This window comes from Macrobrachium rosenbergii, chromosome 12 (assembly GCF_040412425.1).
Source record: "Macrobrachium rosenbergii isolate ZJJX-2024 chromosome 12, ASM4041242v1, whole genome shotgun sequence".
Taxonomy (NCBI): domain Eukaryota; kingdom Metazoa; phylum Arthropoda; class Malacostraca; order Decapoda; family Palaemonidae; genus Macrobrachium; species Macrobrachium rosenbergii.
In genome coordinates, this window is record NC_089752.1 from 8,093,741 (window position 1) to 8,106,669 (window position 12,929).

The 12,929-nt window shown below is 35.4% G+C and overlaps 1 protein-coding gene across 1 annotated transcript in view; it reads left to right on the forward strand.

Moving 5' to 3' along the window:
- The window catches only part of LOC136844370 (uncharacterized), a 59,737-nt gene that overhangs the window by 45,775 nt on the left and 1,033 nt on the right, over positions 1–12,929 (forward strand). Inside the window, exons 2-6 of the mRNA XM_067113456.1 lie at positions 1,902–2,114; positions 2,262–2,415; positions 4,212–4,290; positions 5,724–5,819; positions 9,958–10,130. Of these exons, the coding sequence (XP_066969557.1) occupies positions 1,902–2,114; positions 2,262–2,415; positions 4,212–4,290; positions 5,724–5,819; positions 9,958–10,130 (715 nt within the window). The remainder of the gene's footprint in view (positions 1–1,901; positions 2,115–2,261; positions 2,416–4,211; positions 4,291–5,723; positions 5,820–9,957; positions 10,131–12,929) is intronic.

Sequence of the window (12,929 nt, forward strand, 5' to 3'; positions counted from 1 at the left end):
TTCTTTGTTTCCCTCCTTTCAGTAGCTGTATTTCGTTATTTGGAGGTTAATTTGGAACAGTTTTCAAAATGTAAGGTTTTACAACATATTGCCTTCCCTTTTATTATATCTGCGTACCAGTTTTGTTTACCTATTATTTATTATTTCTATATGACCGACCTTGTTACGACGCCAATTTTTAGTATTAAGTCCACTCTCAAGTTTGTATCGTAAATATTCATCGGCTATGTACGCCAGTGAATATTGACTGAAGATCCTGACAAGGACAAGAAAGATAGATACCAAATAATGGCATCCGTCGTCGTGTGATCATGAGAGAACTGACTTGACTAAATGCTAGGCAACGGAAAAATTTATCTGTATAAAAATTTGAACAGGCCACGTTCAAAGTTCTGATTCGATAGTTCATGAAATTGAGCGGATCGTGCTTGAGTAGTGTTTAGTAGTGACTTATATAAAGTAGCTTAACAATCATAATGAGACTGATTGCGGACTAAAACGCAGGTTAGTGTAAAATAACAGCAGTTTTAATGTAGCCACGTTGGCCTGTGGTATTTAAGCATCGATTCAAAACCAGTCGTGGTTGGTAATAACTAATAAAAGAAATGTATGGCAAGAGTGAAAATGATCGTATTTAATGATATTTCTCTAGTGTTCATGAGTTTTGCATTGTTTCACCGTATATTTACATATATTTCTTTACTTGAAGCACGTGAGGTATCCCGCCTCTCTGAACGTGGTATGATCTTTTCCAGCAGTATATGCTCTTAGATCGCGACCTTTCGTAACAGGTTTAGTTTATTGACTGTGTTTTTGTTTTACTGCTGCCGATGATAGGTTGAGACAGCCCAAGGAAGGCTGCAGTGAATTATTGAAAAATTATCTAAAAATGTGACTTGGTTCACCTTGAAATAAGCAAGGAACTGAATAGGCGGTCTTTTACTCTGTAAGAAGATTAGCTTACAGTAAATTATATATATATATATATATATATATATATATATATATATATATATATATATATATATATATATATATATATATATATATAGTGTGTGTATTGTGTATGTATTATATATATATTATATATATATATATAATATATATATATATATATATATATATATATATATATATATATATATATATATATATATATATATATAATATATATAATATATATATATATATATATATATATATATATATATATATATATATATATATATATATATATATATATATAATATATATATATATATATATATATATATAGTGTATTTGTGTATGTATTATATATATATTATATATATATATATATATATATATATATATATATATATATATATAAATTCTTCTGTTAAATTTAGTATTTTGCATAGGTTGTTTTAATAGCTGCTTCTGTTCAAAACAGTGAAAGCCAAAATTATGTATATCAGTCCCCAGTCCAGGCCCACGTAGGTTACAGTTATTTTGTCAACCTTGCTCTTTGTTGATGTCTACTTTTACTTAATTCTTAATTACTTTTATTTTACTCTATATAAGAGAGAGAGAGAGAGAGAGAGAGAGAGAGAGAGAGAGAGAGAGAGAGAGAGAGAGAGAGAGAGAGAGAAAGCTGGTTGCTCGCTTGCTTGATTTGGTAAACTGGCTTAAACTATGGAGTGGGTACTAGGCAACTGAACCAATCAGACCTATTATATTCAGAGCTAAGCAGTAGACTTGAATAAATTCAAGCTGTAGTTTTTAGTACCCCACTTGTTTACCCTCCACGTGAATTGTTAAAGTCAGTGGTGGTGGTGTTATTAATGTCGATTCGTTTGAAGAAATATTTAAATAATATAGCCAAAGAACCAGCGGATAACATGCCCTAATATTAAAATAACTATATCCGATTTTTGCAGGTCGTTAACTGCTTCCGCGGCGCACAGCTCTACCATCGACAGCGGGCAGCAAGTGATGTTTACCCACCTGAGTTGATTGTCCTTTTCACATGGCTTGGTGCCAAACAGAAATACGCCTACAAGTATGCAAATTGTTGGACTCAACGAGGTCATGATGTCCTCCACATCACCACAAGTGTCAGAGACTTGCTTTTCCCAAAAACGGGAGCAGAGGTGAGGCCTGTGGAATAATGGTCTTTGAACTTCTCAAGTAGGAAGAATTACGGCTGTCATTGTTTTTAAATGTTAAAGCACTGCTGAGAACGTACAACAGTTCCTTTTTTAAAGTTAGTGAGAGGCTAATAGTTTGTTTTGTTACAGGTAACAGCTTCCAGAGTCGTGGATTTCTTAGATAAGTACGACAAAAGTGTTATCATTCATGGATTAAGTGTAGGCAGTTATCTCACACAGCGTGTTCTTCTACAAGCCAGGGATGCCACATTCCGAGTTACACACCAGATGTTTGACAGCTTCAGTAAGTTCTTATTTATATTTACACACAGTTTTTCGTTTAAAAAATGAACGTTGGTACAATGCCTTTAAAACCTACTGGTACTCCTTATTTTATAAACTGGTTATGATACTATGGAGCTTGGAGCTTTATGCTGAAGAGTACACAATGGGGAAAAATCATATTAGGAGTATACAGTCGGGAAAAATTTTCATGGAAGAACATTAAATGACTAAGCCAACGATAGTTGTGTGTAATACAGTTCTATTCTCTCAACACAGTGATTCTTCCATAGCTATGAACATAAAAACTGAATCATGTGAAACTAAGAGAAAGAACATGGTTAATGAGACTTCAGTTGCTAGATATTTCTTAGATCTTAGAGATACAGGTATGTCTGTATATCCTGAGACATTCAGTGTTAAAGAATGAAATACTAAAATAGGTACAGTATATGAGCCTTTAAGTCCCTGATGAAAGTTTAAGGATGGGAAAATTGACTGATTAAGCATGAGTTGAGTGGTAAAATCGTGTGAAGGATTGAATACTGCTGTTAACCAGTGCTGTATTATTGTTTTGACTCGAAAGTACATGCTAAGAAAACCTTTTTGAATGGGTCTATGGTGGGTAGTAACCAACAGTTCCAAGTTTTTTTGCATAAATTCATTGATATTCAGTTCATATATTGTTGGCTGTTAATTTCGGAAAGTTGAGACAAGTGTGAGTAGAAGTCCAGAGTGTTAAGTGATTGGAAAGGAAGGAAATGGGATCAAGGGATATACTAAATACGACTGCTTGCAGTTTTAGTTTACTGTAATTGCAAAACTTGCTACTGATTGATAGTTTGACAAATCAGACCTCATCCTCATGGTGTTTTCTGTCTGCCTTATCTTTTTTGACAGGATTGACCCTTCCTCTTGAGCACCAGGTTTAGGGGAGAATGAGTTTCATGAGGGCACTTGGCAAAACTGAAACCTTCCACTAAAATACCATATGAAATGACATTACAGTTTATGCTTTAAAAATTTGTCAAAGCACATCACTCCAATTTTAAAGCTTTTAAGCACTTACAGTTGACTGCTTTCCTGGCTAGGCAGTTGTTTTAGATCTATGGTATATGTGATTTAGGGAATTTAATCCCCAGAATGTTTATAGCTGTGTGCTGAACTTGATATGACTTATCTGACCAGAGGTAAAAAATATCATTGTTGTAGAGAGATTGATCACCTTTGAAAAGACATTTAATGCAGGTTTTAGCCAGTAACAGCCATTTAAATCATTTAAAATCTCAGCCATATGTAAGGGGAAGACTGTTCATGTTGGATGTGACTTTTAACTGTGCAGTACCTTCTTATCAGAATGCAGTTACTGAAGTATACTGCTACAAGAAAGATTGGGTTTTGGTTCCACAATTTGCAATATTCTTGTGTACCGATGGCCAAGGACTAACAACTAAGGATGAGGATAGGTGAAATAAACGAGTGGAAAGAAAGATAGTGTGTGTAAAATGCATGTGAGGAACGAGATTGTGACTAGAATGAATAGGGTTAAACATTTCAGACTACTAGAATTGTGTGAAGATACAATATAGTTCATACAGTTGAGTAGCTTGCACCATGTAGAAGTTGGCCCAGGTTTATTTAACAAAGGGTGATCAGTATTTTTAAAATTGATTTAATGTCTCCTGATGATTTTGGGGATTTTCTTCATGAATAAACCAAGGGCTTAGAGACTATTCTTTAATTTTTTTTACAGTATTCAGGACTGCTTTTCATACCTTCGTGTTGTAAAATATTTGATGTCTTTAATTTTTCTTTCAGCAACATGTTCTGGTATTGAGGCTGGTGTTGAAAATGCAGTGAATCCTAGATATAGAGATATTGCAAAGAAAAGTGTCAAGTAAGTGGTTCAGTGATTTTTTTTAGAATTGGAATGACTGTGTTCCCGCCATGTTCCTTTTCAAAAAATATAACTATCTAAGCAAGGGCAAATTTTTATGACTGCCATTGAAATACAGGGTGAATGCTTTTTTGTGTTTTGGTGACTGCGTTATATGGTTTTATTCTTGAGACAGTTTCCCGAAAAATGGCACATCAAGAGTAACAAACTACAAGAAGAGCATGAGATTCATGACATTAACTAGCCTATTCTTACTGACAAGCTTAAATTTAAGTGGTAGGTAATTGTACAAGATCCCTTGGTTAGGGAAAGCTCAGTAGTACATGTTGGAAATAATAAAGGATCCCCAACCAGTATATATTGGTGCAAATTTTGATATAACTACTTAGTGAAAAAAAGGTATGCTGTAGGCCTGTTCACTGTTAAAGTTTTAAGTCTTAAAATTTTTATGTAACTAGTTAATGAAATTCAGGTAAACACTTTGTTCACTAAGGGAGTGTTCCTGGATTTGTTTAATTTAGTACTGTACAGTATATAAGATACTGCTTGAAAAAGAAGTTTCAAGTGTTAGGAATTGAGAAAAAGCATATTTCAACCTATATAGAACACAAAAGAACTCCTGCATTGAGAGCTAATGGTAGAAATTGTGTTTAAGGCCCAATCAGTTTCCTGTCTTCAGACATTGGACATGAGAAGTTCACCTAAAAGAATCTTTCCTTTTTGTGTAGTTAATGGCAGTCAGGTTTGGAATTTTCACCAATTGGAGACAAGTGGGGTCTCCAGAAGCCACAGTTGTCACTTTTGTTAGGATTCATTATGTACAATAAACGGTATTTATCTCAGACATTACCTAAGGTTCTCTGCAGTGTCCCTCCCTTTGGCCACTAGCTGCAACCCCTTTTATTCCTTTTGCAATACAGTATTCTCTTACTATCCACCCTTTCCTAACAATTGATTTATTGTGCAACTGTGAGGTTTTCCTCCTGTTACACCTTTCAAACCTTTTTATTGTCAGTTTCTGTTTCAGCGCTGAATAACCTCATAGGTTGCAGCGCTTGGCCTTTCACCTTAATCTTACATTCTATTCACTCATATTCCATCATCATAGAAGTAATCGTACAAGTAACTTAAACAATAGTTTTTTAATGTTATGTAAAAATGCACAAGATGGAATATGGAGAGAATTTGTGTAGTCAGTTACTCCACCAGTAGAAAACATGGCTTAAAACAATGATTATGCTTCATTGCATTTTCTACATTATTGAGCTAAACATTACTTAAAAAATATTTGGAGCAGTTTACTCTTGGAGGAGTTCTAATCTTATTCAATTTAGGTCATCAGGAACTTTCCTCAGAATAGAGGATTACACATGTTCAGAGTGCATCATCGTATAATTTTAACTGTTACGTAATAATTTCCTTTCATGTTTCAGGTTATATACAAAGTGTGCTGATTTATCAAGCATAAATGAGGCCCAGAGATTTGCATTAACCACACCATGCCCAGCCCCTATTATGTTTATTCACAGGTAAGTGGTCAATTTGTGAATGTTTTTGTTTTCATTCAGACTTCACTGGATGTCACTGCAGATGTGTATGCATGTAAAGCACAAATGGCTTTTTTATGTAAACTTAATACAACCAAAAGTTTTATTGCTTATTTTGAATGTATTAATTCATCATATTAGATGGTTTCCAAGACCACAGCTGTAGGCTCTGTAATAATGTATAAATAAAAAGTGTATCTTAGAAGGGGTGCAGTTTTTAAACTTCATTCGGGTATTTTGTTTTGAGTGATGGGGTGGCTTTTAAAAAATTTTTTTTTTAAGTGAGAGGAGAAAATTTTATCAAGAACCAATTTAAAAAGTTGACAGCTGTGTAGGAGATGACAAATGGAACAAAAGGCAGAAGGTAATGCAGCTGAAGTCCAAGGGATGCTGTAGAGTGCTGTACACTCTGTGTAAAGTGTGTTGGAAGGTATAATGTAGCCAGTAACCCCTCACAGTGTATAACAGCTTAAATTACATTAGTTTGCCAATAGTACTAAAACTTGACTAATGAGGTGCAGTTAGCTATTACTGTAACTCTGTTCTGGTTCAAGTTGGCGTTATAAGAAATGTTTCCTACTTATTAGACTTCCAGCTATTGCTGTAACTAGGTTCTGGTTCAAGTTAGTGTTTAGAAATGCTTCATAATGAGCAGACTTCCATGTTGGACTTTCACAAGTTCTTCATTGGACTGGTTGGTAGCGTTTTCGGCTAGCACTCTGTAGGGCCGGCATTCGAATCTCTGGCCGGCCAATGAAGAATTAGAGGAATTTATTTCTGGTGATAGAAATTCATTTCTCAGTGTAATGTGGTTTGGATTCCACAATAAGCTGTAGGTCCCGTTGCTAGGTAACCAATTGGTTCTTAGCCGCGTAAAATAAGTCTAATCCTTTGGGCCAGCCCTTGGAGAGCTGTTAACCAGCTCAGTGGTCTGGTTAAACTAAGGTGTACTTAACTTTTTTTGGACTTTCACATTTGCTTGTATGCAAAAGTATACACTCCAAATAATTTGATCTAAAAATCTACAGATTTTCAATTTGAATTCAGTAGGTTTGTCATATGCACAAATAGACTACCATAGTTATCTTAAGCCTACAGATTTTTTTGTGTCAGCAAAGATCTGTTGAGAGAATAACTGAAGTCCTTCAGCATTTAATTTAATACCTTGCTTATTATAACTGGCATTTACTTTTGTAACCACTGTCAACAGGAAGGCAAGATTCTAAATGAGCATTGTGTTTTGAGCATACCAGAAATTTATGCAGAGACTTAAGTAAAGGGAAAAAAAAAGTTTTATATATATGATTATAATTGATTCATGGAATTTATGCCAAAAGCCAACCACTGGGGCAACCTCAGCCATTCAGTGATAAAGAAATTAAAGAGAGGGAGCTGTAGTGATTGGACAGCATGATAGAACTTTAACAATCTCAAAGGTAATGAAGGGGCAATAAAAGCAACTAGATATAAATGACAAATTGTCATTGAGCTTCACAGTTCCAAGCTCGGAAAGATAGGGAGGGTTGGAGTCAAGAAGGCCAGCCATCTGTAAAAATGTGCAAAACAAATACAGTAATTAAATGTCGTTAGAGGTCTCGATAAAAGTAACTACTTCGACGGGGGTTAAGCTGAGAGGAAAAAGAAGACAATGAGCTTCTTAGTGATTATAGTTTGATAGGTTCTGAGGTACTGACAGCCATGCAGGAAAAGCACTGTAGTGTATATGACAAGATTAACAGTGACAGTACATAACTTGTAATCCTTGAGACTTACACAAAACTTCCTCTTCGTGTAGCTTGACAAACAGAGCTGCTTGTTAGGTATTATAAGCCAGCAGATTGCAGGTTTTGAAATATTTATGTTTGACATAACAGACAAGTATCTCATGTAATAAATCATTCAGCAAGCAACTCGCATAAAGAGGAAAAAAGTGATGGCAAGCATGCAGGTCACCACTTGCAAGAGATGAAAAAAGTGATGCCAAGCATATGATAACCACTTACAGTAGAGACCACTTACAGTAGAGATAAAAAAAAGTGATAGGAAGTCTGTGGCTTAACCACCTGCAGTAGATAGGTTAACCACATGTAAGTGGCAAGCATGTGGAGTTGAATTTTAATTAGATGATTGTGAGAGGTCTCATGTTTGTGCATAAGTTTGATGTGTTCTAGCCTGGTGTCTACTGCCGAATAACCTAAAAAAAAAAAAGTATTAGTCAACCAAGTGGCACAGTAGTTTAAGCAGAGAAAGAAATTTCTTGTTTTCTTCATGAGAGTCGGGTTTTATATTTTTCCTTATATGACATGCAGGTGAAGTTTTATAGTTCTCCCTCTTGAATAGAAAAATAAGAATGAAGGGCATGTCTGTATGAAAGAAGTCAGTCAATCCCTTCCCCAGCCATATGTGTGTGAGGGAGACTGCAAAGTATTTGTTATACGGTCTAGGGCTTTTGGTGTATATTTTTTGGCAGAGGACATTTTGGCATTGGTGCACAAACTTTATGGGAGGATAATAAATACATTAAAAAATATACATTACCTTCTGCTTTTTGGGTAGGAGTGCGTAAATAACAGGATGAATGCCTCCAGGTTTCTTGGGCAATAAAATATATACTTGCAAAAACAATGGTGGTGCTAGATTAAAAGTTCCGTCCGCGTACCATGTGTCATAATCACGTAGAATTTCTTGAACCCAAGTTTTTCTTCCAAAAACTAAAATTCTATTAAATGATGGGTTGGTGTCAGCAGTCAGGAATTCTTCCTCGCTTCCGTCATAGGCTTTGTAAATTTTGTAATGGTCCGGAATTTCAAGATCAAAAGATGCTGGTCTTAAGTACCTTGGTGGCTACAGCAGGGGCTGAATGCAAGTGTTGGCAGCTTGAGATGGCAATGCCAGTCAATGTGGCGAAAGCAGATTTAATTGCTCAATTATAACCAATCTTGCATGTTTGAAGCTTCATTGATATTGGTTATCAAATAGCATCTCCTGCTGTCTATCTGTGAACCTGCAATGCTGGATTATCTAGTCACATTAGTCAAAGTTGAACCATATAATCATTGGTGGTGTAGATGCCTTTGGAGGAAACCATCCTCAGATGATTTACCTATTAACTTACATGAAGCCTCCAACAAATAAGAAATAGATTTTTCAGCCTCCAACGAATAAGAAATAGATTTTTCAAAGTTACTTCACTTTAATGATTGTAGGAAACTGTACCATACAGTTTGAAGTTCATTTTTTCCAGGACCTGAAACATATTTGAATTCCAGGCGGAGACTGCTGCATGCTGGTGCAGTGATATAAATTTTTGTGTGTTGTCTATGCAGATGTGATGCTTTGCCCATGTCAGATCTCTTGGTTTGAGTGTTATTTCCATGAGAAACTGGTCTTCATTGACATTACTTCATACTGGTGATGGTATAGTTAACACAGCATAGCCATTACTTCATACTGGTGATGGTATAGTTAACACAGCATAGCCATTCGGTGTCAGGCATGAATTGGGAGACATTGATAGTACAGGTATTAACAAACCTCGGGAAGATGATGAAGTTTAACAGTCACACCTCAAAGACTGGCATTATCATTGGCAACTCTATTTGTCTTGCAGTAGTGGCAAAGTAGGTGATTTTCAGTTTAACTGCTTCCTTTGCACATTACATATTTCAGGCATATGTAAAATAAAGTGTTGGGTATCCATGTAGAAAATTTATGATGCTTGTAATAAAGTGTTCTTTGGTTTGTTTTCAGCACTACTACTGACTTTTTCTTTTCTATGTAATGAAGACTAGAGTAGTTCAGTAAGATTAATTAGAATAGTCAAATAAGATCTTAATACAAGGAAGTCTGTATATTAACAAATAAATTGAGTTATTGCATTTGGCTGTGTATAGGGTTCCACTACTTTTTGTGAATTAAAAAAATGTTCTCTTAAAAACTATTGTTCATCTGCATTTTAAGGTGTAAATTTCTCCTACGTACCATTATTGTATTGCAAGCTTATTCTTTTCTCACATTATCAGCAGTCTAGCTTACTAATTTTGAGTTATTTCTAACAAACATCAAATGTAAAAACTTGAATGTTTTCAGTCTTACTTACCAGCTGAATTATTTCTTTCAGTCTAGCTGACAAAGTTGCTCCATATTCAGAAGTGGTGCCCATCATTAATGCAGCAACAAAAGTTTGTCCTGTTAGATTACATATTATACCAGAAGAGGAAAACATACCTCATGTTACAATCATGAAATGCTTAGGAGAAGAAAAGTACATGGGTATGCTTTATGATTTTATAGGTAAGTTTTATAAAAATTGTATTTAGAAGTGATATATAGATGATTGTCAATAAACAAGTTGAGGCCAGTACATATATTTTAATTTTGCCAGTGTATATATGTAATAATTTTGTCAAGAGTTAACTATACTGGACTCAGTAAAGGACTTTATAGATCTTGATCATAATTATGTTAAGAGTTAATTATGCTGGATTCAGAAAAGGACTTTAAAGATTTTAACAGCCCATCTGCCATTTCCTGGAGAGAATTTCTTACCATAGGTCTTTGTAGTGTAATGCCAACATCTAATTGGAAAAGACTACAGAAGGATCTATTCAGCCAACACTCTTATTAGTTTGGTGGTGTTGTGTGAATGAGTTACTAAGTTGTGGTATACTTTATGGAAGGGAGAGGGATACTTGTTTCTTGCAAGGGTTTATTGGGTCAGAGGGGTCAGGGTTTTAGTCAGATTTGAAAGGAACTTTAGGAAATTCCCTATTATGTGCCATGTTATTTAAGCACTTGGATATTTTACTGATAACAGCTGGTGGAGTTGTCTTAGTTCTCAGTTTCAAGAGTGCTTTGAAGCGGGAGAGATACTTCTTGATTTAGACATTTCCTGTTTAGACACTTGGTTTGAAATGTTCCAAATAAGATCATTCATAGACTGCAAAACCTCTTTCAGCAAGGACTGGCAGTACTGCTGCTATCCAGCTTGTGATATCCATAAATCTCCCTGGGACAATTTAGGAATTATTTAGGGCAGATTTCAAAAGGCTCAGTTGGGTGGAAGCTACATCTTGGCAAAGATACTCTTCATGTGGGTACAAGTTCTCTTAAAATGGTGGAGTATCATGGATGAGCATTCCACTATAAACAAGAGATTGGTTCATGAACTTCTGGAGGAATGTTGTGTTGGTCAGTTATCCTTGGTGATAGACTCTGCCAGGCATTTCTATGTAGTTGTTGGCATGGATAATTTTGATGTTCATCAGCTCAATGTTTGGTGGCATCTGCATCTTGAGTTTCCATTCGACATGTTTTCACTGTACCTTTTCAAAAGATAGCCCTCCAATTAGTTGTAAACATTTTATGATAACATTTAAGCTTTTTTAAATTCATGAAAAAAAATAGATTAAAACCTATTTACAATAATTATGAAGTACATGCTGTGAGCACAACCATTTTTAACTGATAATGTCAAAGTGTAAAAGAAAGCCACTTTAACTCCGCTAAAATTGAGGGCATTAAACATGATGCTAATAGTGTACTGCACTTTCATCATATAAATTCTTCATAGCCAGTTAAGATTACTATGAAGTATACTAGCTAAGCTTTAGCACCTTCCTGGGGTACATTCTCATGCAAAGATATCTGAAGGCAGACTCTTGACATCTGTTACATTATGTACCTTGTACAACTGGCAGAATCAGACCACCTTGTGGTATACATAGTAGAAACAGTTTAGAATTACTGTAATACATATTCCAGCTGCATACTTAAAGCCTAATTTAAGCTTCCTCCACTAATATTTCTAGTCATCAAAATATCTCGCTGTTGCCACTGTGACACCTTTATCTGTTTAATGGTGGTTGCTCAACAGGCTCTTCAAGGAGGTTTAATGGTGGTAGTTCAACAAGCTCTTCAAGGAGGGTTGCTCCCAATCCCTTACTGTGGCATAGTCAAAAGCAATATTAATCAGATGTGACATTGGTTTCAGTGCGTAGAGCTTTTCATGTCAAAAAGCCATTCCCTCTTGGGGCTGTATCTGCTGTTTTGAACAGATGGTTGTCTGTTATGGGTTATTAGATCTCTTTTTATTCTTGTTGCAATGAAAATTGGCTTAATTCCATTAAGGTCTGGTGTTGTCAAAAAGCCATTCCCTCTTAGTGCTGCATCTGCTGTTTTGAACAGATGGTTGTCTGTTATGGGTTATTTGATCTCTTTTTATTCTTGTTGCATAGGAAAATTGGCTTACTCCCATTAGGGTCTGGTGTTGTTTCCAAACTTGATCTCTTCATCAGACGAATTTCTGCAATAGTTATGAGTTCAGCAAGATGTACAGTAGATTAAAACTTTTGTCTAACTTCTGTACTTAATTTGCTAAACAGGAATTCCCATAACTTGGCAGAAAAGTGGGGTAGGCATTTGAAAATAACATTTTGTACAATACCATTGCTGTTTTTGGTTCACCATTTTTGGATGGTCATTATTCTCTTCTTTCACTGCTGTATTTCAGTATCCTGGGTAGTATTATTCACCCTCCTCATTGGTTTGCTCCCACAGCTTTGGTATATCAACCTGGGTAGCTTGCTATCAATGCAAATATATTGGAGCCTTTCATCCTAGTATGCTCATAGTGGCAGGTTTTTAGTTGCTCCAAGAATTCTCTGTGCTCTTTAGAAATTTTCTTAATGACAACACTTCTTTGGTCTAGAGTGAAGTAACAGACAGAAATGGGTTGGCCTCTTCACCACATAGTACCAGACCCTCAGTACAACACTGTCTTACACAAGAGAAATTTGGCAAGTTAGACCCTTCCTATTTCAGTCTTCAAACACTTTCATGCCTTCTTAAAGTTCATATTATATACTGTATCCACTTATGAGCTCTTATTATTCACATCTATGTACCTTGCAGTTGCTTCTGATGTTTCTTGGTGTAAAGATCAGCCAACAGTACTCGAAATTTATTCTCTTCCTTCAAGCACCATCTCTCTACTTTTAACTGCTCTCAGTCATACTACGCTATGCTTTAAGCAAAGTAGTACTTTTCCATGTTTTATAGTAATTATCCCAACTTATGGCTATCTTTTCCATG